Source organism: Leuciscus leuciscus, assembly GCF_965113295.1.
Source record: "Leuciscus leuciscus genome assembly, chromosome: 6".
Taxonomy (NCBI): domain Eukaryota; kingdom Metazoa; phylum Chordata; class Actinopteri; order Cypriniformes; family Leuciscidae; genus Leuciscus; species Leuciscus leuciscus.
The window spans coordinates 41,623,336-41,649,533 of NC_138730.1; the positions used below are offsets into that span (position 1 = coordinate 41,623,336).

The 26,198-nt window shown below is 37.1% G+C and overlaps 1 protein-coding gene and 1 long non-coding RNA gene across 3 annotated transcripts in view; both read left to right on the plus strand.

Moving 5' to 3' along the window:
* Positions 1–26,198, plus strand: part of sema6ba (sema domain, transmembrane domain (TM), and cytoplasmic domain, (semaphorin) 6Ba) — a 152,387-nt gene that overhangs the window by 96,024 nt on the left and 30,165 nt on the right. For both annotated transcript variants that reach the window (XM_082172991.1, XM_082172992.1), the window contains exons 6-10: positions 10,075–10,173; positions 11,716–11,806; positions 12,127–12,246; positions 15,058–15,146; positions 17,934–18,151. In XM_082172991.1, coding sequence (XP_082029117.1) covers positions 10,075–10,173; positions 11,716–11,806; positions 12,127–12,246; positions 15,058–15,146; positions 17,934–18,151 — 617 coding nt within the window. The remainder of the gene's footprint in view (positions 1–10,074; positions 10,174–11,715; positions 11,807–12,126; positions 12,247–15,057; positions 15,147–17,933; positions 18,152–26,198) is intronic.
* On the plus strand, positions 22,375–23,518 carry LOC309501260. Its single transcript, XR_014206826.1, has 2 exons — positions 22,375–22,569; positions 23,101–23,518. It is a non-coding gene; the product is annotated as an uncharacterized lncRNA (long non-coding RNA).

The window sequence follows — 26,198 nt, forward strand, 5'->3', positions numbered from 1 at the left end:
GAAACCACAGAAAAAACCCCGCAACACACAGTAGATTTTTTGTATTGCAGAGCTGCTCTCCCGCACTGTACGACTTGACAGACAGCTACATGTCGGGCCCTATCGTGCAAGTGTTTTTTGCTTGTTTCAGCCCGACGTAGTTATCATTTTCGTTGTTTAAATAGCAAATGCATTTGCGGCCATTTGTGTGCTGGTCTGAAAACAAGGTGTGTTCAGGCGCATTTCTATTTTGAGGCAACTGAAATAGACTGTGCCATTGACCAACTGAAACCTGGTCTAAAGTCAATGGCACAATATTTTTTTGGTTATTTAAAGAGCGCGTTAGTAATGTGCGCCTATAGGCGGATCCACAACGTGCGTACACTTTGTACCTTAAATGGTGGGGCGCTTTAACCTCGAGCACAAGCAGATCCATTTCCTCGCTAGAGAAGCGTTCAGTTTTTTGCTTGCAAATTCTGCTATTTAAATAGCAATCTGCCATGGCGCGAGCGCAACTGGCTTTTAAAGGGAATGGGAAATGAGACTCTGATTGGTTTATTGCACGTTATTCCCAAAACACACCCATTACTCATTAAGAGAATAGGGACAATCCTTTTAGACCATGCACAGGGTGCACTAACCATTTTCCCTACGTTAAACTAGCAAAAGTGGATTCGCTTTAGACCATGCGCTTAGATCGTTAAAATAGGGCCCGTCCAGTCCGGTTCCGTTCACACAGCGCGTGTTTTCAGAGAATGCGTTTGTGAAACCTGAAAATTTACGAGTTCATAATACAAAAAAAAGTTTGTTTATAGAATGCGGCTGTCACTCCAGTACATAAACAAACTGTGTGTGAATGTAATCGTATTAAGGACTGGCAACCGTATTCTGCTGCTGTGTGAACGTGGCCAAAGTGACCAGTTCAAATCCAATCAAAACAGTTTCACCGTAGTGTTGACAGTGGTGCATTAAACCACAATAACATCTCCAGAGGTAGATAAATTGATCATTCATAATTCATATGAAGGGTCTTCAGATGCATGAGTTGAATTATTGCATTTGGCTGTCTCTCGGCCTGCTTTGATTGGCTTTTATGAAGCACAAGATAAACAGATTTCTACAGCAACAACATTGTGACTACAACAAGATCACATCTGTCTCCTGTGATACCTGTCTCCACACTCCTGTGTGTGTGTGTGTGTGTGAGAGAGAGAGAAAGACATAAAAGACACACACTGCCTCTCGAGTGTCTCAACGTGTTACAATTGTCGTTTTTACTAGCTTGAAGGGCACTGCAGGAAGGGAACTGTATTTGGTCGTTCTGAATGAAAATGAGCAACGCAATTCCATCATGAAGGATTCACTGAATATCTTTTTGTTCAGTCCTGGAGAAAATTTTATTGCTCAGATATTGCTATTTTACAGCTCAAGGCACTTCATGGGTTTCATTGAATTTTGTCACAGATGTTTTGCCTAAAATGTCTTAGGAGTAATAAAGTTGAGACAAATGCGAAATTGCAGGGAGCTATAAAGCTAAGTATGTGAACCCTTTGGATTTTTGCATGCAGTGAAATTCTATCTAATTTTCAGCTCTTAAAAATATAGTCGCAACAATCACTGTGAATAAACATTCACAATTGCTATTTTAAAAGTTGCACATTTCATGTTTAATATGATGTCATTTGTTATTTCTCTCTTGCGTATATTTCAGAGAGACGAGACTGTGTCTAAGCACTGAATGTGCAGTTATCCATATCTTAAAGGGGCAGTAAGCGATTTCTGAGAACGCTGTTGAAAGCAGACCGAGCAGAACAACACACTTGTGGCCAATCAGCAGTGAGGGGCGTGTCCACTCAGGAGGAGGCAGGAGAGAGAGTGAGCTAGAGGGAGATTTGCAAAAAGACTGTAGAAAGAGAGATGGCTGAGAGACATTAAAAAAGAGAAAAGCTCAGAGGAATATCACTAGAAAAAGAAGAGTTATGATCAGGCAAGAGCTTTATGACCTGTGTTAATATTAGAAAAGTTTTCCAGCGCTGGAGAGACCGAAGCGTGAAGGCCTGAAAACAGACGCAGAGGTTGCGTTATTTCTGCTCCATACGTGAGTAACACTGGTTTTGTTGTTTCACAGAATCAAGATATGCTGTTGTTGTAATGCTAGCTTTAGTAACAGGACAGTTTTGAGTGTCATTGATTGTCTGCTGGCAACTAACAACTTTCCTTAGCGTTCGTTTGTTATATTTGCTTTATTTTTTGTGAAGCATTATTTTTCTTTGCTTTAGCTATGATAAAGAGACATCCACTCTGACATTTGTGAGCGGAGCAATGAAGGGAGCGGTGTGTTTGTTCATTTCAAATATCAACAGTGTTTCCCAGCAATCCTTTAAACAAGGGTTTCCCAAATGGGGACTCGCAAACCCCTGGAGTTTCACAAGGGAACTCTAAAGACATTTATTAAGTTTCTAAATTTGATCTAGTTTTCATCAATGTTCTCAGCATCTAAAGCAATACGAGACATTTTTATATGTAATTAATATATATCGCAATTGAAATACATAAATAATCACAATATAAGTTGTGCCAAGTTGTGCAGACCTGTATATAAATAATTAAAAAATAAAGCACTTGCTAAAAATAGATATTTTATCTGTTTTCTTGCATGTCATTTGACAATTAACTGATACCAGAGAGCTGTGAATTTGTAATTGAATAATTGAAATATTAACTAACTTAACAGAGCCTCTGCTTTTAAACAACAACAACAACAATAACAAATGTTTTATTCTAGCTTAATACACTCTTTTTTTATCAACATTTGAATATGGGTAAGTTTCATAAAAAAGCAAAAAACGTAACAAAAAGCGGAGAAAATTGAATTTTTTTCAATTCATAGATAAGCTGTCAGCCGAACCTCTGAGATGTAAGCAGCGCTATTACACATCTTCTGAAAGGGTACAGAATCTTCAGATCCAAACACAGGCGAAAAAGGAGCAGAAACAAGCGATAAAAGCATTCGGTTGACATAACAGTCTGGGAACCTCTGCCTTACTGAGTGATTTTGGTGCAGAAAGAAGCGGAAAAGCAATTTGAGTGGGAGGAACGGGAGCGAACGTAGACATGCAGTGAGAGAACAAGGAGTGGTGGAGAGTGAGGACGGTGAGAAGAAAAGCAGGAGAGTAAGGGAGGAGAAGACAGACTTTGATCAGAGTAGAAAGGAGTGGAGTATGCTAGGGTGCGAGAACGTATACTGCCATGTCGCACGCTCTAATCTGAAGAATAAATCTTGACACTTTCTTGATGGTGTTTCACAGAGACCTGAAGCAAATGTGCTCTTCCCCAGAGCGAAACCTGCTTTTTACACTTCTGACGGGCGTACGGATCGACCCGCTCGCAATCCTGCATCTCTGATGAATTCAATTTTACAGTTTATGAAGCGGAACGTAAGATCTCCCCTCCCCTGCAGAGAGTTTACAGCGCACTGACACTGGGCCGTTTTGCTCACATTCGGCTGTATGTTTATTGTGAGTCCTGACAGGAATAGATGGTGCTAAAGACATTTATTAAGTTTCTAAATTTGATCTAGTTTTCATCAATGTTCTCAGCATCTAAAGCAGAGTTCCTTTTCTTGCTGATGTAACCAAGGCCTTGTGGGTAGGGAAATATAACATTTAATCAACTATATGTTTATTTTGTAAATGTGAGTGAGTTTCTGTGACATTCTGAGTGGTTTTTAGAACTTTCATGGGTGGTTGCTTGGGGTGATGGCCCAAGATGGTGAACGTGATTTCACCAAGTACCTTCATCTATGATTCTGGATCAACATCTTTTTTGATCCTGGAACAACATTACAATCAACCAATCAGATTTGAGGGACAAGTTTACAGTTTATGTCACGTTTAGGCTTACAATCAGGGTTAGGTGCTTCTACATCAGTGTTATTCATTATAATTTCCCTCTGATTTTAGGGATAACTTGTGGATAGGGTTAGGGTTCGGTTTAGGGGTAGGGTTAGGACAACATTTTCGGACAGGATCAAGAAAATATGTTGATCCAGGATGTCCTACTTGGCAAAATCACGGTAACCGTATGTAGATATGGCTTAGGTCAGGATTTTTTGCCTGTTTTATCACTCACAAGATAAAACAATGTCTGTAATCCTCTGCAAGTTGCACAATGTATCAGATCCATAGCACAAATAGTGCAGGAAAAGTTACAGACTGAAGTATGATCCCTAAAGTGAAGTATGAGTAATAGTTACTTAAGCTGGTCTCAGACTACAGGAGTTTTTAAATCTTAACCGATTGTCTTAATCTGGTTGCATCACGCACATTTATTCTTTCAAATCTCAAACCTGCACACACTACAAGATTTAAAAATAATGGCGCATCACACATTACAAGATCTTCTTAAGATAATCATGCCAGATAATCACCTGACGTGATCTCACGGGGAAGCGGATGTAAACAAAATGGATACTGTGCCGCAGCAACTTGCTGTAGATATTAAATGAGGAGACATTATAAAGGCAGCCGTGGTGTTGCCGCATTTCGACCAGCTGTTCCTCCATCTCCGTTGTCCACTGGACCCATAGAGCTGCTTGATGTTTCGCGGTCGCCTTTTTTAAAAAGTTCCATAACTTCCGTCTCCTTGTAGACTTGTCTCTCATTGGCTATTGTGGAAGCACTGACGTAATCATAGTCATCCTGATTTAAAATCCTCAATATCAAACATGTGTCCGATGTAAATGCCTCACATTACCAGATAATCTGGGCGGAACATTGGAACCGACCAATGCCCTGGACACGGTTTTTATCTCCAAAAACTGGGATGGGTAAACCGGGCATAAATCGGCCTGAAACTAGCCCTCTGATGGTCTTTATTTATGTCTACACTCGTGTTTTTTGGGGTCTCCAGAGACCCCAGACAATAACATTTAATTTTGTAACAAGATAATAGTTTTTTTTTTTACAAATGTAATTTTATTCTGTTTGTTAATGTTTTTACTCAACATTTGTGCAGTTTTTGGAGAATTTATGATATCTTTTAAATTTCTATAAATAAATAAATAAATATTTATTTAAATAAGCTTTTTAAAAAAAAACAGCATTTGATGTAAAATTCAATTTATAAAAGACCCAGATTTCTAACTTTCATTCATGGGGATAACATGGATCATTTTAAATGGTTTAATGTAACATTTTTGGTAAATGCAGTAAAAAAAAAAAAAAACAAACACTTTAACCACTAGATGGCCATAGAGCTCCACTATATGCTATTTGCTATTTGACTACCTGAAAGATATCTTTTCACAAGTTGGATTCAGTTGGATTCATATCTAAATATTATAAAATCACAATTATAACAAAAATAAAATATTTTTGTCAAAGTTTAGCATTTTTTTGTACTGAACCCCCCCCCCCCCCCCCCCATAATTTTGACAAATTATAGCCCTACAAATGTTCCTGTGTGTGTGCATGTGTGTGTGTGTGTGTGTGTGTGTGTGTGTGTGTGTGTGTGTGTGTGTGTGTGTGTGTGTGTGTGTGTGTGTGTGTGTGTGTGTGTGTGTGTGTGTGCGTGTGTGTGTGAGTGTGCACATTTTCAATGTGTCAGTGTCACCAATTTATTTTTGTGGTGGTACTGCATTTTGGATGATTTTATTTGACAAATGATAAGAGAACAGTTTTTATAGTCTCAAAAATGTATTCCTCTATATGTGTGTGTGTGTGTGTGTGTGTGTGTGTGTGTGTGTGTGTGTGTGTGTGTGTGTGTGTGTGTGTGTGTGTGTGTGTGTGTGTGTGTGTGTGTGTGTGTGTGTGTGTGTGTGTGTGTGTGTGTGTGTGTGTACGTACGCGTGTTGTGAGCAAAATAATTTAGCATTGTGGATGTTTTTTGCATTGGTGGAAGTGTGCCACTTTATTTGTGCCATTTCTGTCGATGTGTTCTGCGTTGTTTCTGATTTTGATGATGAATTTTGTCTATTTTGATTGCGGGGTCTCCAGAGACCCCGAAGACCACGAGTGTCACAATTTTTGTCACGCTAACATAAAAACAGATATCATTCCAATTTAATTTTTTTTTTTGTAGATCTAGAAAGTGTGAAGAGCCGTAGAAGGTTTCATACCATTTGGACAAAGGGAAAAATTTTTTTTAATTTGAGCAAAAGTCATTTGGGGTCAAAAAGACCCCGTAAACCATCAGAGGGCTAGTAAAGCCAGGCTCAGACTACAACTGAGCCTGGCTTTACTAGTCGCCTTATGTAAAATTGCAATAGCCTCTTACAATCCAAACAAGAAGATAAAATGTAAAATTACAGAAGTTAAATTCAGTGTTGATCCACATTGGTAAAAACTATTAAAAATGCTGTATTTTACTGCTAGGCCAGTAGTGGGCGATGTCACTCTGTAAAGAAACACTATTCGCCTTTAGACTGAACACGTAATACACATTTGCATGACGTCAGCGTTTTCACACATTCATCATTTATTTAGTTTACATGGAGGCAATAACTGTATCGTTTTCAAAAATGTGCACTATGAAACCCGTTTTCAAAAGTATGCATTTTCAGGCCCCCAAAACACTGTTGTCGTGTAAATGAATGCCTGGCCAAAATGCATACAAGGCTTTCAGTTGAAAACAGTGTCGTGTAAACGGCCCCTTAGGGTGAAGATCAGCTGGATTTTCTTAATTGGTGGGTAATTATGGGCAAATTGTTGCCTAATTTTGCCACTGTTTTTGTCTCCTGGTGATCACCAAGAAAAACACACAGAGGGAAAGAACTGGCATTGTTGATGTGGGAGAGCACCTCAATACCTCAATCTTTCACAGCATCCAGGTGGAAATACTCACGTAAAAAGAGGTGAAAGGTTGTCATTTTATATGCTCAGACACACACTCTTCAGCTTATCAAAAATGAAAAGATCCCTGTCTGTTCTTCTATTCAAACACATGCTCACACATGCTGTAAGTTGATCTATCAATAGGGAGTGTGTGTTTAATGCTGTGAGCAGCTTGAATGCATTTGTAACGACACTTAGATCTACATCTCTTGTGCAAACACACACGGTGGACTTGCATCTGTAACAACACATAGAACCTTGGCAGTCCTGCTAATCACCTCAAAGAGCCTGACCTCAGTGTCGGCCCCCTCGGGTTTCAGCTCCACCAGGGGGCCCAGCCAAACTCAATGGGCAGAGTGTTGAATGGGTCCTATGGTGGAGCTGCACGTTGGGGCCCACATGCAGAGGTTTCAGCAAAATACACAAAACCACTTCAAAACGTTCCATTGATGTCCGTCAGGGAACAAAGACATTCCTGATTCATGAGTGTTCCCAGCTGGTTATCCAGTAGGACTGCTTTTATAGCTGGACTCACGTCATGATGCATTCAAGTCCAACTACTTCCTGTTTCTGTGCTACACAAAAACATGCAGCACCAGTGTGCCTATTTAGTCCAAATACAATGTAAAAACCAGGAGAAAAATAGTAATAGAGAAAGGGTCTTCAACCGGGGGTCTGCAGCAGTACTGCAGGGGGTCCTTCAATTAAAGTTTGATCTCAAATATTTTTTTGTTAAAAAAATAAAACATGGTTAAAAACATCACAAAAGTCAAATTTAAATATAAGCACCCTGAAAAGAAAACAAGAGCACCCTCATTGATACTGTAATAATATTATATTATTAGCGAAACAGATTTGTGCTCTGGAGAACGTGAAATGTTCCTATTTACAGCGTGTTTTTTGCAGCGGTGAGAAATGTAGCCAATCACAGACATGTTTGTTGATCTCTTGAACGCGATGGCCAATCAGGGGTGTTTAAGTTAGAATCCACTCGCCACTCAAACGCCGGAGTTTTTGTTCAAGTGCTGAGTTCTGCTCGCTCTCGCGAAACCTCTCATTAACAAAGACATGATGCAAGTAAGATATTCATTATGCAGTGTGTGTGTAGACAACTTTATTGATTTTATTGGAACATTGTGAGATCGCGAACTGAGATGAGTGACAGCATTTTAGTGATTGTAAAGTGAGGCTATATAGATAATAATCTATTAAATAAAAGTATTTTTTTTCTTTCAAGCTGCTAAGAGGATCGACTGATGGCCAATTACATGCTGCAAAGTTTCGGAAGTGACATCTTCACATAAATGCAGGATTCACTCTCGAAAATGCAATTGACAAAGTGATACTAGCAAGGGACAAAAGTATAGCATGTCAAAATAGAAACGCACAATGTAAATGCAGACTAATAGATTACTAGAAAAAAAATATTCGAATCATTAATTTTTTTTTTATTTCATTCAAATTATTGGTGAAAGTAATGACTTGTAAATAATGTTAAATGTCTCACTACATTGCTATTCTTGTTATGGTGGAGCTGTTGCTAACACATTACATCTGCACTTTAACCCACACTCATTAACGTCTTGATTTGATTCTTAATTGTCCACCTGACAGTAAAATTAAAATGTTAATTTTTAATAAACTTGTAGCTAAATTTCAGGTAAATGTTTAGTTGTCCATCTGATTAATAAAATAAAAATGTATGACTTCAAATCCATTAAAATAATTTACAACTACAACTGCAGAATTGGGATTTGTATCGCAACGTGTTGTTTATTATGATGCATAAATCTTAATTTTAACAATGAAAGTATTAGACAGAGTGATGCATGTGAAACAACAACAATGTACATAGTTCTGATCTATTGTCTTAACATTATATAACTTATTTTTGATCATAATATGGTTAGTTTCTATTAATATCGAAGGCTAGCCTAATATGTAGCTTTGTTTGACACGTTTTGTATCAGGGGTCCCTGCTTCATGGGGTCCTTGCCCTGAAAAACGGAGAAACGTTGAACTGTTATAGGGTGATGCCCACTGTGTGGGCTCTGTGACGGAGCTGCGAGCTGGGACCTTCTTATCTAGTGTCTGTCTTCAAAAACAAACACAGCTCTCAAAATAATGATGTCTGGGGGAAAATGACTTGTGAAGCTGTGTAAATATTTACAGCCTTATTCTTTTGTCCGTCTTACCCTACCCTTTCATGTCTGACCCATTACACACACACACACACGCACACACTATGTTTTTGTTTGTATCTCTCCTTCCCTCAAATTTTAATTAGTATTCAGATGACTTTGTTAAATGACATGAAAGTCAAATGCTGCTAAGTCATTGTTATTCAAAGAAGATCAGCCCGTCAAAACAAATACACAGAGTTTGAAATCATTTCCGCTGTTCCACACAATAATTAATAGGAATAGTCATTTTTATTGTGTTTATGCATATTGAGATAACATAATTATTCAAACTCTCGCTCTCTCTTTCTTTCAGTTTTAATCCCAAAGCTTTTTGTTTATTTCCAGAACTCTTAGACCTTTGAAGCCTACTCTGTTAGCAATATTAATAAAAGGACAACAGGGCAAATAAAAAATACAAGTAATGTTAATAAATATTAAATATTTATAAAGATAAACATATTTTAATATAATATAATAATTATATTTTATTTATTAAAATGTAATTATTTAAAAATATTTTGTTTATTTATTTATTTTATTGTATTGTATTGTATTGTATTTTATATTATATATTATTTTACTTTCATTTATAACATGGTACATCAGACATGGAAACATAATACCACAAATCACATGTATCATGTGAATCCTATAAAGTACCTAGGAAACTATAAATAATAAAATATAAAAATATGGCACTCATTCACTACCATGGTAAAATATTGTGTTATATTGTAAACAACATAAGCAATCAACAAATTTGACAACTAGAATGAATATTGTAACAAGGTTTGTTGATAAGGAAAGAAAGAGGTGGGAACCAGAGCCCCTCACGGAGACTGCCGCATAAACTAAAATAAAGCACCAATGTAAAGTCCCACGCCTGGTCCTCTCTTGTCTTGCACTGTCACCTTTTATCCTTCCGGAGTTCCTCCGTGGGACTCGAGACCGGTGTGGCGCAGGTGACGCTCATTAGCACTCACGCTCCGCTCCCACAGCTCTCGGCCCCGCCCTGCTTGCCACAATGTATAATAGTATAAACAAGAGTAAATTGTTTTATTTCTCTTTGTTTACCTCAGGAGGAGTGTCGTAATTATATTAAGGTGCTGTTGAGCCATGATGGAGGGCTGTTCGTGTGCGGGACGAATGCTTTCAACCCGCTGTGTGCCAATTACACGGTGAGTGTTCCTCAATGCCGGCAGACTTCACTGTCTCCCCTGTGTTTACCCTCAGCAAACATGTAGAGCATGTAAAGAGTAATATTACACAAACATCACAATATCCAGTTCTGTTCATCCTAAAATATGTAGAGGAATTTCTACAAGAGCTGTTTTAATTTTGAGCTTGTATGTATGTATATGTATGCATGTACAATGTGAGATTTCAGCTAAAAAGCTCAAATCTGCTCATGAAAATAAATAAATATTTTGCGTATTTAAGTACACTGAAAAAAGGTGTAGAACCAATTTTCAGAAATTGCTAGTACATTTTACTACTAATGTCAAAGAAATAGCAAGTTGTATATATTTAGAGCGTATATAGTGTATACACTGTATATAGAACCAGTTATTTTTTAAGTACTAAAAGAATAATATTTGTTAATGGAATCTTTGATAAATCAGTACCATTACATTTCTTGTTAATCCCGTTGCTAGCCAACTTCGTAGCAGTGCAAGACTTTACAAGTTAATTTACATATTCTGTCACTCACCTACTTAACAATTTTTTCTCTTACAGTCCAGTCATTAAAAAATGCTTTGTGAATCAGTTCCACTGAATCATTAAAAATAATCAGTTCATTAGGACCCATGGATTTAACACTAATGAAAGAGGATCAACATTGATGGAAGTGAAATTGACTTAATTATTAAAACTCAATAAATGGTTGCACAAAATTACAGCGAAGAGTTCAGAGAAGATTATGTTCATTTTAAGCGTTGAATCGAAAGTGTGAGTGGTTTTGTGGCTGAATCGGTCAGGAACATGTCTGAATTATTATGTCACCCCAAAATCAAATGTTAAAAAATAAGAAAATGTGTTTTGCATTAAGAAAATGAAGCATTAATGACCAAATAATGTATTTTCTTTAGAGAGATAATGACTTTGGTTACGACATTTGGTAACATTAATGTTATTTAATATTGTTAATATTATTTAATGAACCTCAGCTAACATTGAACTTTTTGAACTATTGAATTGTTCATTGTTAGTTAATGTTTTAACCAACGTTAACTAATAGGACCTTATTGTAAAGTGTTACCAAATATTCAATTAGTCATTTGGTAATTAATGCTTCATTTTCTTAATGCAATATATTTTCTTTTCTTTTTTCTTTGGATTTTGGGGTGAAATTTACTGGCCACATCCCACATTTAATAGTTAAACCTTAAAGTCTTTGTTTTTACAGAATATTTCGAATGAAATGAAAGCCATACTGATTTATTGTTAAATATAAAATTGAGAAAACTCTTCTGGAGACAGGTTTTTGGGTTTGTTTTAGTTGTGAGATAAATGGACACACACTACAGTTGCGTTTGAAGCGTCCATCTCTCTCACACACGCACACGCTCACTCACACTCTCCACTGATGCTGGAAGCGTGTTGAAATGATAGCAGCACTTGTGAATGTGTTTGGAGATATGTGTGGTTTATAACAGCTATCATCCTCTCAGAGAGTGTCATATCCCGTCCTCACAAAGAGTGTGTGTGTGTTTGTTCAGAGAGACACTCTGGAATTGGTCGGCGAGCCCATCAGCGGAATGGCCCGATGTCCGTATGATCCCAAACACGCTAATGTGGCTCTGTTTGCAGGTAACAGCACACATTTCTGGCCATGTAACGACTCAAACCTCTAACCTCACATTATTCACATAATGCACTGGTTTTTTTTTTATCACCCTTTAATCTGTGATAATGACAGCCGTACACCCAGTAGATACACAACCTAATAATATTTAATATCGCCTCATTTATAGCTGTTTTAATTTGCCTCCATAAATGTGTTTAACCACCTATTCCTAACATCGTTATGCTCAAGGACTTTACGAACGCTTTGCCGCATATATCATCATGGCACAATGTCGATGCTCACTTCTGGTTATTGACCACTGACCTTTGCCCTTTGACCCCAGAGGGCAGCTTGTTCACAGGGACAGTTACTGACTTCCTGGCCATCGATGCTGTCATTTACCGCAGTCTTGGAGAGAGTCCGGCCCTGCGCACGATCAAACATGATTCCAAATGGTTCAGAGGTAAGGTTTCATATATATATATTTGTGTATATATCTTTTTTTATTATATTATATTTTATTATACTATATCTTTTAGTATTGCTGCTGCTGCAGAGCAATAATGGATATGCTACTGTTAATAGATACACAGACACGCTGCTGTGAGCATGTAAGATTTCCTACTGCTGCATAAATGAACATCCATAAATCCCGGAGCAGATTTAGGCAGGTGGAGCTGGAGGGTTACTCTGATACGCTACAGGACTAGCTTACAGCAAACAATGAACCAGACTATTTAAATGCAAGGAATCTCATTGGCTGCAGGATCAGCAGTGGCCAATCAGCTCGTGCCATGTGGTAGTGATGTGATTGATTGCAGATTGTCAGCCTGCGCCCCTCTAGAGTTTTGTGACTGAACTATATATATATTCACCCCTCAATTTTTTAAAAAAGAACAGAAATTATGTTTTATCATGCCGAATGCACTAACAATCAGGGCTTTTTTCTGTGCTTTTATCTGCCACAATAAAGAACACTCCCATTCAAAGGTTGTGGGGTCAGTAATATTTTTTTCTTTTAAAGTACTTAATACTTTTTATTCAACCAGAACTCACTGATCAAAAGTGACAGTAAGGACATGTATAATGTTTGAAAGAAAAAATCTATATAAAATGCTGTTCTGAAATTTCTATTAATCAAAGAGCCTTGAAAAAAAAATTTCACACACAGAACAACTGTTTTCATCATTGATAATTATAAGAATAATAAAAAATAAAAAAAATAAAAAACATGTATCACGGCTTTCACACACAAAACAACTGTTTTCATCATTGATAATTATAAGAATTATCTTTAAAATATACAGTATATATATATATTTCATTTTCGTTTAATCCTCCCTTGTCTGGCTTAAGCTACTCTGAGCAATGCCTGAACTCGCTGGCTTTAGTCCTCATTTGAAAGTTGCTTTGGACAAAGGCGTCTGCTAAATGACTAAAAGTAAATGTAAATACAAGAAGAAGAAATGTTTCTTACAAAATCAGCATTTTAGAATGATTTCCAAAGGATCATGTGATACTGAAGACTGTAATAATGCTGAAAATTCAGCTTAAGTACATTTTAAAATATATTACATTTAGGAAATAGTTATTTTTCCATAATTGTAATAATATATATATTTTTAAATGAAATAAAAGCAGTCTTGGTGAACATAAGATTAAAAATGTACTATAAATGATATAGTTTAATTTTTAAAATGATCTTTATTTGAGGCCTTTTCTCAGCAAATATTGATGTATGCAATTAATTATAAAAAAAATGTTATATTGTTTTATATATATATATATATATATATATATATATAAAACTTTCTAAAATAATTCAATTAATTTGAGAAGAACCAGTAATTTTATTTAAATATTTTATTGGATGTCTAAATTGTCCCTTTGAAGTGAACTTTTTAAGTTGCATGGACTTAAGTACTCTACAGTTCCTGTTGGTTGAGTTTTTAAGTTCTATTGGTTGAGTTTTTGAGTTCTACAGTTCCTATTGGTTGACATCCACAAAACACAGTTTAAATGGAGCTGAGCTTTTATAATACCACATATTTTCAAAATCACTAGTCTGTTTGACTATTTTAAAGAAACTCTGTATAATTAGGCTGTTTCATGTCTACTAACTAGACACGATGCATTTTAACATTGTGATATATGGACATTAAATATGGCCTTTCAATAGGACAACTGACAGATAATCAACAAAGAAATAAGCTAAATAACTTTTTATTACAAAAAGCTATCCACAAAAACCAGACTCTTGTTATGCATTATAATAGGAACATTGGCACCTAGATGACTAGTTGACCATCTTGACCCATTCTTAGTTATATCACGTCCCACATGTCCCCTCCTGGTAACGGCACACGAATAAAGAGCGAAAGTAACTGGGTTGACTTGTTTGGTTGGCCATGACAGTGTTAACACTATATTAAAAAAAAGAAAAAATTTGTTTTTCTGTCCAAATGCTCACATAAACTGTCAATGGAGCAGAAGCTGCACTTAACCTGGATTATTCCTTTGAAGTTGTTTCAGGAATTGTTTAATAAAAAGGATTGCTTCTTTGTCGCTCTGCAATACCTGTCGGTTTGAAGTGGGGTTTTGTTTTGTGGGTTTTAAAATAGTTTCTGGAAGCACTTCACAACACTGAATTTTGAGTGTGATTTCACACCAGACACACAGAGAGTGCTAACAAAACCAAATGGGAATTTTTTTTTTTTTTTTTTTACCTGGCTTGTTTTTCACAAATATGCGAGACCTTGTAACCACAGGAAACTGCACGGTGCTTCCGAAAACCTCATTCAGGCGAGAATAGTTATATTTGTGTATAATTTAGAGCTCCCTGTTTGAACTTTAAATGTTGGAGAGCTATGAGATGAATATATCTATAAAAGAATCATTCAGGGAGTGAGACCGACATCCCGTTTTGAGCCATAAAGACCTGCGTCTGCTTTATAAAACGCATTCTGCTCAAGGAGAGAGAGAGAGAGGAGAGGCCAAGACCTCCGAATGTCCTCTCTTCACTCTCTTTGCTTTATTTAAGAGGACATGCATGTTTTATGAGGACTATCTCTGCCTCATTCACTCGTGTTTGTGCCGTTCTCTCGCTGTATATCTCTTTCTCTCCCTGCCTCCCTCTGGGACTGTGCATATGTTGTTTGTTCAGATTAAATGTCTTTATAATGACTGATGAGTGTTTACTTATTTGAGCTTCAATTTCTCCATAGGACACCCTCAGACTGTTAAATGAAAGCCTGCGTTTGTGTGTGTCTTGCAGAGCCTTATTTTGTGAGTGCTGTGGAATGGGGACCTCATATCTACTTCTTCTTCCGGGAGATGGCCATGGAGTTCAACTACCTGGAGAAGGTGAGAAAGAAATATACAGCTGGACATTTACACATGTCGTTCAAAAGTTTGGGGTCGGTGAGATTTTTTTAATGATTTTGAAAGAAGTTAGCTTACTTTGATTAAAAAAAACAGTATTAATACATTATAATATTGTCAAATATTATTACAATTTCAAACAACTATTTTGAATATATATTAAAGGAGCTGTATGTAAGAAATGTATTTCAATTAATCATAAAATGGCCCTGATATGTCACTAGACATTAAGAAATCATGTTCATTTTAAATACTTATATCACTGACAAAAGTAGTCCGGCCAGGATATTGTCATTTAAAAAGTGAAGTTGCAGCCCTCAACTGATGTTGATGTTGTCATGTTGTGTTTTGGCCTGATGCTCCACCCTCCACCTATCTGCCAATCACGAAGTCAGTAGTGTTTCGGCATCGGGGTTGCCAGCTCTGCTCTAGTTACCACAGCTACGTAGCAGCCTACGTTCCTGCTGGATCCTGCAGCCTATCTGGCAACCTCGAGTCAGGGGGGAGGGGGAGGGGATACACTGCTCTACAGTAATTTGAAAGTGATTGCAGTACCAGTTTTGGCCACAATCTTACATACGGCTCGTTTAAATTGTTCTTTAATCTTTATATCTTCGATGGCAAAGCTGAATTTTCAGCATCATTACTCCAGTCTTAGTGTCACATGATCCTTCAGAAATCATTCTAATATGCTGATTTGCTGCTCAAGAAAAATGTCTTATAATTATCAATGTTGAAAGCTGTTGTGCTGCTTAATTTTTAAACCATGATTTTTTCAGGATTCTTTGATTAATCATTTATTTGAAATGGAAATCTCTCGTAACAATGCGAGAGATTGTCAAATGTCCCAGTGCTACCGGTACCAGTCGGTACTAAAACGGTAGTATGTGTGTGTACCGGTAGTACAGAGTATTGGGCATATTCAGTGCCTGCTGATAGACGCTGCTTTTAAACACCCTCGTCCGTGTTTGTTTGAGCGCTCTCTGAGTGTCAAAGGTTTCTATTTACAGCGTGTTTTTACAAGCGTTGATCATTGTAGGAAAATCATGGCCTATCAGAGGTGCTAGTCAGAATCCGCATAACACCCCTGAAAACACACAAGGTTGTGTTTGGTTCAATGCGAATCCTTTCATTATAACCAACAAAGTGTAAACACGATGTAAATAAGAGATTCATTGTACAATAAAGACGAGAGTGCAGAATTCAGTGAGCTTACACTTTCCAATAAAGTCCCATTAGTTAAGGTTAGTTAATGCATTTACTACTATTAACTAAAAATGAACAAACAATTATTTACAATCTTTGTTAACATTAGCTTATAAAAATACAACTATTAATTGTTAGTTCATGTTAGTTCAGGTTCATTGAATAATATTACCTGATACAAATTCAGATTTTAATAATGTATTAGTAAATGTTGAAATTAACATTAACTAAGATTAATAAATGCCTTAGAAGTATTTTTCATTGTTAGTTCATGTTAACTGAGGGGCTGTTTACACCTGGCCACTTCATGCGTTTTCTCAGATCGGATAGCTATCCGATCGTGAAAAGACCAGGTGTAAATGCCCTCCGAAACGCATTCGAGACGGATTTGAATCCGATCGCTCAAACCACTTCAGGAGGAGGTCTGGGCCGCATTCCAGACGAAACTGGACAAGTGTAAATGCATCTGGTTGTTGAAACCACATATGTAAATTGTACTCCTCCCAAAAATGCAAAAAAAATAAGCGTGTGAGAGCGTGTTATAGGCTATATGTAATGTTATAGCCAGATATGACGACGCTACTGGAACACGCATCACCGCAGACGAGAAGCTGAGCATCTATTCATTAAACCAACGTGCAAACTATCGCAAATCAAAGTGAAATTAAGTCGCAGACGCTTAACACACAATCATCATCATTAAAAGTAAAGAAACGAAATGATCTTACCAGGGCTGTTACTGCTCTCTTATTGCTGTCTTTGATTTTGAAATTTTAGCTGATGATCAATAAAATGCATTTTTCGGTGACGTGCACTCCATTAAATCTGCATATAGCGTGGGAATTGAAGATCGGATTTAAATCCGTTTCGCAAAAACACATTTATGTGACCAGGTGTAAATGGAATCGTTTTGATAAATCAGATAGCTATCCGATCTGAGAAAACGCATGAAGTGGCCAGGTGTAAACAGCCCCTAAAGGTGTTAACAAATGGGGCCTTGTTGTAAAATGTTAGCCCTCCGTCCATCCCCAGTCCACCCTTACCATTTATTGAAGCTGATTAATTATTAATAATGCATAATTAATCAAGGTTGTAAGGTCATAACATGCAAATTAACATATGACTGTCAATGAAAAGCCAATGCAGTATTCAGGAACTTGATAGTGCCCTGCCCTGTACTCAGAGCTCAGCCAATCATAACCTAGGTCATTTACATATTAAAGGTACAGTGTAGTTAAAGGTCCAGTTGCAAAGTGTCAGAGAGAGCTTGGAAAATGATTGAGTAAAACTAAATTATGACTGCTTTTGGCACAAGACGCCTTTACTGACATTATGAGTGGAATTCTGGGGGAGCTACAGTGTAGAAAAATGCTAGAGTAGTGCAGAAAATGGCCCCTTTAAAGTTTTTACACTATTGTCAAAAGACTAAATTCTCAAGATTGAAGTGTTAGGTTGAAAAGCAGTTCTCCAGTGAATAGTCACTTCGATTCTGGCACTGAATAGAGGTTGTGTGGAGTAAAAACTGATCTGTTTTATTTTTGAATGTGTTTGTGTATGCGTTAGGTGATGGTGTCTCGCGTGGCACGTGTGTGTAAAGGTGATTTGGGCGGCTCTCAGCGTGTGTTAGAGCGCCAGTGGACGTCGTTTCTGAAAGCTCGTCTGAACTGCTCAATCCCTGGAGACTCGCACTTCTACTTCAACCTTCTGCAGTCCACCAGCCCCATCATACGCATGCAGGGCAGAGACGTCATACTGGGGGTCTTTTCAACACCCTCAAACAGGTACACACACTCATCATACAGGATGAATATTAAAGGGTATGGTGGGATAATTTGCAGTATAGTGGAACGATCTGTGTGTGTGAATGATGAATGCAGATGAGACAGTAATGTGATTCAACAGCCCTGATGCAAATAAGGACAAAAACCTTTGAGAAGGTTATTTCCTCAAATCATATTGACACCATTTATTGTCTTATCAGTTTCCTTTCCAAGATGTTTCCGGTTACTGTTATTTGTAAAGCACTGTAAAGGTGAATTTCTCAAGAACATGTCTGGGCCATATTTCACATTCAAATCTTGTGAAATGTATGTATGTATTTTTTAATTTGTATTTATCTTCTTTTTTTTTTATTAATTATAATTTTTTAATAATTTTTTATTTCTTAATTATTATTATTTATTTGTATTTTTATTTATTTTTATTTATCATTTATTAATTAGCATTTATTTATTTTTGTTTATTGTACTTTATTTTATTGTTTTATTTTTACATGACATTTAAGCACAAAAAAATTCCACCAAAATTCTCAGTAATTATACGGTTATGAAAATGAGATTTTTTCATTATGGTAACGAGGGTGAAAGTTCTTAACTGTAATTAAAAGAATGTCCTAAAATAGGCTTGTTTTCCTTTAAGCAAAATGTTATTTCTTTTGGTGGTGGTGAAATATGACATGTTTTTGTGACATTCGCACCGTAAATGTGTAAAGATTAGGAAACATAACTAAATTGAAGGGAAATGGAAAACGGTTCTACACACGCACGTACGCTCGTTCCTCTGTGATTTAGCTTCTTATTAGTCTGTTTTGAACCCGAGCAGCACGAATGAATCCAATTTCAAGGCAATTTGGATTTTGATCTTTTGATAGTCTGCCTAAAAGGGCTTTTTTTTTTTTTTTTTTTAGAAAGACAAAGCGAAGAGTTGTGAGAGTTTGATTGTCTCAGGAAAACGACTGTCAAAAATTCAGTTACCAGGGATGTTAATAATCGCCATAAACACATTTTAACAATGGGCAAAAAACACTGATCTGCTTTCCAGGGGGTTGGAAATGGCCAGATTACATTGTGCTGTAGAATACAGTAGCAGTTGTGACATCTGTCAAAATGTGCAAAGAGAGCGAGAGTCAGAGAAAGTGAAGTGCTATAAACAGCCTTTGTGTGTGTCTGTATACATCTAGAGAAATGTGTGCTTTCTCCCATTCAACTGAGTAATATGAGTGTACCGTCTTTCTATGTATAAAGTCTTGGTAGCACTTTATTTTACAGCCCTGTTCCTTGTGTACATACTATGTACGTATTATAGTAATTACAATAACTAGGTACTAACCCTGAACCTACCTCTATGTAGTTAGCTTATATTACCCAGTACAGGTAAGTACACGGTAAGGAAGGACATATAAGTGAGCATACTGTAATATAGAGCAACCAAAGTCTTTGTTCTAACTCTCATTTGCTGACAGGCAGGTTAATGACCACAAGAATTTGTTTATGATAATTATCTCACGAAGTACCATGGTACTACCATCTGATGCCATAACCACGACCACAGGCTGAATTGAACACTCTCACTAGAGGTGTGTACACTTTGTGTGACATTTTATATCTCTGTGGAAACTGAAAGCCCTCCGAGCAATTGGTGGCATATCGATTCAAAAATAATACTTTAAGAACTCCACGTGTGATTGAAACATACAGTAGATGTAAAATGTATCCTTGTCGTATCACAGAGCGGTTATACAGTTCCACAGCATGCCTGGAAATACCTCTGAATAAATGATCACTGGAACAAGCGAAAAACAAAAGATTTGACGTTGAATTCCACATTGACTTGAACACGCTGCTTTGGCACTGCATGCCTACTGAAACAACAACATTTTTCCCCCGCTTAAAATAACTCCCAGTAGAGAATAGATATTTGCATACTGTAGACCAGAAATAAAGGGATAGAGAGAGACAAAGAGACTGAGAGATATGGCAGAAGATACTGTACAACAACCAGCCGATAATCTGAGTTTGTGGGTTTATGAAAGGGAATGAATTGGTCTGTTCTGAGCTAAATGGATAAACAGTCAAGTACATCATAAAACCAGCCCAAATGTTGTTCTATCAGCTCTTTGTGTCGCTCCCGAGAGCTCGTAACACACTGTAAGAGCTCTCACTAGTCTTCCAGGCTCCACGGGTAAGTGTGCGTTCAGTATGATATACTGCAGTCCATCAGGCAGATGATGAGGGCCGTTTTCAGTAGATTACCTCTCATTGTGTTCGTATGATTAGAATAAAAATGAGCTTCGTCATCAACTTCCAGTGGAATGTTTTTGGTGTTATATCTGCTCTGCTAGATGTGGTCATTTTTTAAAATAGGAAAGAGCAAACTCCAGGACAGGATGGAAATGGAAACGTTTTCATTCTTTTGTGCCTACATTTTCTGAAATATACAATTATTTATTTGTGTATTGTGGCTGCTATTGTTTTTTTTGTTTTGTTTTTTATTCCCTCCATGAGAATAAATAATTATACAATAAGCCACGAGAGGCTGTCCATTACAGTGTTTTTACCTCGGGTAAATCATGGTACAAATCACTGTAACGCACAGCCTTGCCAACTTAAACTCCGCCTATTACAGTAGTGGCCATTTTGAAAAGTACAGTATTTAATATTTTTCCTACTCCTCCTTCAAATTTTGCCCAATTCTTACGAAAATTGGATCAGATGATCTTTGGACCGAGCCGCACAGAAATGGCTAAACCGATTTGGTCACTTTAGTTTAGGATCCAATTCTCATTATTAACTAATTATTAACTATGACCTTTGCCTCAATAAACTCCTAAATACTGCTTATTAATAGTTAGTAAGGTAGTTGTTAAGTTTAGTTATTGGGTAGGAATTGGTTAGGAATAAGGGATGTAGAATAAGGTAATGTAGAATAAGGCATTAATATGTGCTTTATAAGTACTAATAGCCAATATCCTAGTGATATGCATGCTAATAAGCAACTAGTTCGTAGTGAGAATTGGACCCTAAACTAAAGTGTTACCACCAATCTTTGTTCAAAAGTTGCGATGCCCTGAACTAAACGAGGTTGGTGCAAAATTGGTTCAGAGGCTGTGTCTCGGACAAACTTTGATCAATCGAAATGTAAATTTGTATGCTTTATCGGAACCATGATCTGAGGGTCCATGCCAAATTTGGTAACAGCGCCACCTACAGGTCATGAGATTTGAAAAATTGCTATTTTTGCTTAATAACTATTGAACAGTTTGTCAGAAAATCATGGTCCGTCATTTTATAAATTGCAATATATTTTAAACGATCTGACATATTGGCACAAAATTTGGTATGGTTCATCAACAGTATGTCCTGAAAGTACCTTAGAAGTTTGAACACAGCGCCACCTAGTTTTCCAGAGATATACGTTTTTTGTGTGTTTTTTTCATTATGTTCCTTGGTTTATGCCAATTCCGACGATATCTTATTTGTCATTTTCCATCATTTTGTTTGCCCGCCATATTGAAGTAGAGGAAAAAAAAAAAAATCTCTACTCCTCTTACAAATTTTGTCCAAAATCAGCTCAGATGATCATTGGACCGAGTCTCACAGAAATGAGGATATATTTGCTACCGTTCCCAAAGAAATAACTTTCTGAAGTCGACTTTCACTGTACTGCATCTGTTGTCCTACGTTAAATAGCTTAGCATGCCAATCAGAGGCCATTCCTTCTAATGTGGATTTTGACTATCAGGTTAAACACAATTTACGTTAGTGGCCAAGTTATCTTAGCTTGCTAATTGGTTAATATGCTAACTAATGCTTTGGCATGCTCATTCTTGCCTTGAAAACTTGAAAACTCTCCTCAGCGGGCTTGTGCATCTGCATCAATTGAGTAGCGCAACTTGCTAAGCTACAAGCGCCTGTACCTTTCAGGTACTGTGGCCAGAAATGGTGCAAGAAGTTGCATTTGTTCCAGACATTGCTTCTTTTTGAGAATGATCTAATCTGAACTTATTAAATATAACATGCAGTGCAATTATATAAAAACAATCTGAATAGTATTTTGTCCTTTTGTGATTCACATTGTAGAGCATTTGACTGTTCAGTGTGATGAGCTTTGATGTGCTTGCTGTGATTCTTATGCTTGCTGTACATCAGGGGTGCCCAATCCTGCTCCTGCCGATCGACTGTCCAGCACAGTTCATCTCCAACCCTAATTAAACACACCTGCCTTTAATTTTCAAGTGATCCTAAAGACCTTAATTGGTTGCTTCAGGTGTGTTTGATTAGGGTTGGAGATGAACTGTGCAGGACAGTCGATCGGCAGGAGCAGGATTGGGCACCCCTGCTGTACATAGTGTTGTTTTTGGCGGCCTGTTTTAATTTTAGTTTTAGTCTAGTCTTTGTGTCAAGCTAATTTTTGACTAAAAGTAATTTTAGTTTTTATTAGTTTTAGTCACGTTCATACTCTTTTTAGTCTAGTCAAGTTTCAGTCGACTAAAAGTCTGAGCATTTTAGTCTTATTTTAGTCAGAATTATCCATGTGTAATAAGGATCCACTGGAGGCAAGTTGAGAGATGAGAACCCATGTGCAGTTTATTGTAACTAAAACAAAATATGAAACAAAAACATGGCGTGGCATGAAAACAAAAAACCAAAGCATGAACATGAACTTTACACAACAGCAGACTACAGGAAACACAATACTTGACAAAGACACATGGCAAACATGAGGGCTTAAATACACAGACTAATGACAAAAACAAGGGACACCTGTGAACAATGATCAGACGATTAACCAATGACAAGACATGGCAGGATCACATGACAAACAGGGAATCACATGACAGGCATGGAAACAAGACATGACACAGAAACATGACAAGAACAAACCCAAAACGTGACACCATGACTATTTTCGTCTAGTTTTAGTCGACGAAAACTGATGACATTTAGTCTAGTTTTAGTCAATGAAAATTGTATTTTAGTCTCTTTTTAGTAATGCAATTCTATTTAACCCAGTCAATATAGTGTACCACTATGGAAAAATAGCAAAAATAGCGAACAGAAAAGTAACACTCGTCTCATTCGTGGAGGTTGAAAAACAAGTTCTTTGTGACATCCAAGATTTATTGTATTAAAATTTAAATGCAAAAGAAAAGGCATGAGAGTTGGCTGTTTTTGTCAATTTTAAGTTTTAATTTAAAATGTTTGCGATTTTAATATAACTACATGGTTAAATATTTTACCACTTGCTTATAGCCTAAATCTAGATAGAAGTAGTGCATTGAATAATACGTTGTTTAAATTGTGCTTAAAAATGAATTACGTCTATTAAAGAGTGTATATGTGTACAAAGAGAATCGCAATGCTGACAAAACTTCTTTAAAAAAAAATAAAAGTAGCTGATAACTTCTGGATTTGAAATAAAAATAGTGAGTATGTGTTTGTGGTACAGCCGTGGATCAGTTACACACTGCAAACGCAGCATATGTGAAAACACTATAGCGCGTGCTGCTCCTGCACCGCACACGGAGTATGTGTGAAACGGGCGTCAGACTTGACTTTGTTTGTTTGTCGTTTATGCTAACTCACCGCAGCTGCATCTTCCAAATAATGCCGCGAGTGGGGCTTGAGGAAGTGACGTCGCCTGCGCCTGCGATATTGTGTCATAATTTTCGTTGACGAAAGCAACACTAGCTGTACATGCTGAATTTATGTTGAATTCAATACATGCTTGCTCTGCTTGGGTGCTTGCCCCCACATTGCTGCTTGCAGCTATATTTATGATTATTATAATACACATAATAATAATCACAATACATAAATACTATTGTACAAAAAAAAAAGTGTTAATAAAATGGCACTATTCTAACTGTATTTTTTTTAATACCTTAAATACAATTTTCATTTCATTTTTATATTTTTTCACAGTAGTATTGCATCATCTGAAAAGAGAGATATTATGTACTCACTCTAGAGTTATGGCTAGCTTCTATGCCAAAGTACAAACAGCATGAAGTCCCTCCTGCTTTCTTCCGTGTCCATTTTTCTCATTTAGTCCTCATTTCTCAGACCCCCGTCGTGTCCTTTCTCGAATGGACGCGAGAGGCTTTGCTGCAGAGCTTTGTGTGATGAGGTGATCTTGGCCCGTTCACCTCAAGCCCACTGGGCTGGTCAGTTACACAGGCACAGCGCCAGAAAGCCTTTAAAGTAGTGGACGATAGGCGACCAGGGCCGCATGCCAGAGAGAACAGGGTGAAAGTAGAGCTCGTTTGTCTAGCTTGAGGTTTACAAGGCTGTAGTTCACTACATCTGACAGCTCATTGGCTGGATTAGAGTTGGAGGCCACAAACTTCTAACAGCTTATTGGCTTAAGTGGTGTTCTCAAAATGGCTTCCATTCGGACCCCGTCTTCCTGTGTCAGGCAATAGCTGACGACGCATTTTTATACAAAAAAAGTTTTTAAAAAATTATGTTTTTAAAATAAGTCTTTATATTCACCACGGCTACATTTATTTGATGAAAAATACAGTAAAAAAAAAAAAACTTGGAATATTATTACAATTTAAAGAAATTTTATTTGAAAAATGTAGTTTATTTCTGTGATGCAAAGTTGAATTTTCAGCATCATAACTCCAGTCACATGATCCTTCAGAAATCATTCTAATATGCCGATTTGCTGCTCAATAAACATGTTGTATTCAAAATATCTTAATATGTACTTCAATTTTGTGTTCTGCAGAAGAAAGAAAGTCATACAGGTTTGGAACAACACGAGGGTGAGTAAATGATGACAGAATTTTCATTTTTGGGTGAACTATACTTTTATTTATGAGAACTAATAATAGTGAATAGTTTGTCTTAGCCATCCTTGTGTGTAGTGTGCCATCCTTGTGTTATTCTTTAAATCACTTTAATTTTTACAGTCACCTTCTGAGATAAAATGAGTGAGCTGTCAGTGCACTAATGGCTCTTGCAGAACAGTGCTGTTTGTCCCTTTATTCTTTTAAATAGTTGAGGTAATTATAAGGTTGCGCCACTCAGGGAAGCACAGGAGAGGTGGTAAAGGAGACGGAGAGGAAGATGACATCCAGTGACATCTCTGTTAATTTGGTGTAATCTTTGGCACAGATGTCCTCCATAAGGGTGGCAGGCGGCGGGCTCAGGCCGATCTCCAAATCAGTCCATTAGCACCATGCCCACTGCGCCGTTTCTGTCCATCAATCTGCCTGCATTTTCCAAATTTTCCAAATGAGACCCTTCATTCCCAAAGCCCTTCAATTACCAGTAGCCCTAATTTAACAGATCAGACTCCATATTTTCCATGTATCTATTAGTGGGGAATATTAGAGTGGAATTGAGCAGAAATGGAATGATTAGAACTGAATGAGCAGACCTCATCATATCCGAATGCGATGATTGCTCTGCAACTGTCTTATCTACTTCATTTTTATTTAGTCACTATGTGGAAGGTGGAAGGACTCTGTTCTGTCATTTGCGCTCTCATTGTGATCAGGATAATGTAGCTATTGTGTTGAACTCAAGCTTGTATCAAAATGATATGATTCTATTGGTTTTCTTTTCTGTGTATGATTATAAAAATGCAGCTCGGTAATCTATGTAATCATAAGCTCTAAACCTAGTAAGCTGCCATTGTCCACCCAAATATGAAAATTCTGTCATAATTTACTCAACCTCGTGTAGTTCCAAACCTGAATGACTTTCTTTCTTTCTTTTTATGTGCAACACAAAATAATTAATTTTTAAGTAAGTTGGTATCTAAACAGTTTCTGTTCCCCTTTGACTTCCATCTATCATCTGTCTGTCTGTGCACAGTGCCATCTATCTATCTATCTTGATTTACTGTATATAAACTTCCACAACACAAGTCATGGGTCACAGGTGTTTGAGGATGAATTATTTAATGGATTTACCAAAGTTTGGGTTTGTATTATCAAGTCTTTGTAAGACAGTTTGCTTTGTTTGAGGCACTCTTTGAGTTTTGTTGGAGGTGCAGGGAATTGGATTTTCCACAACACTGTCATTTAAGATAAAG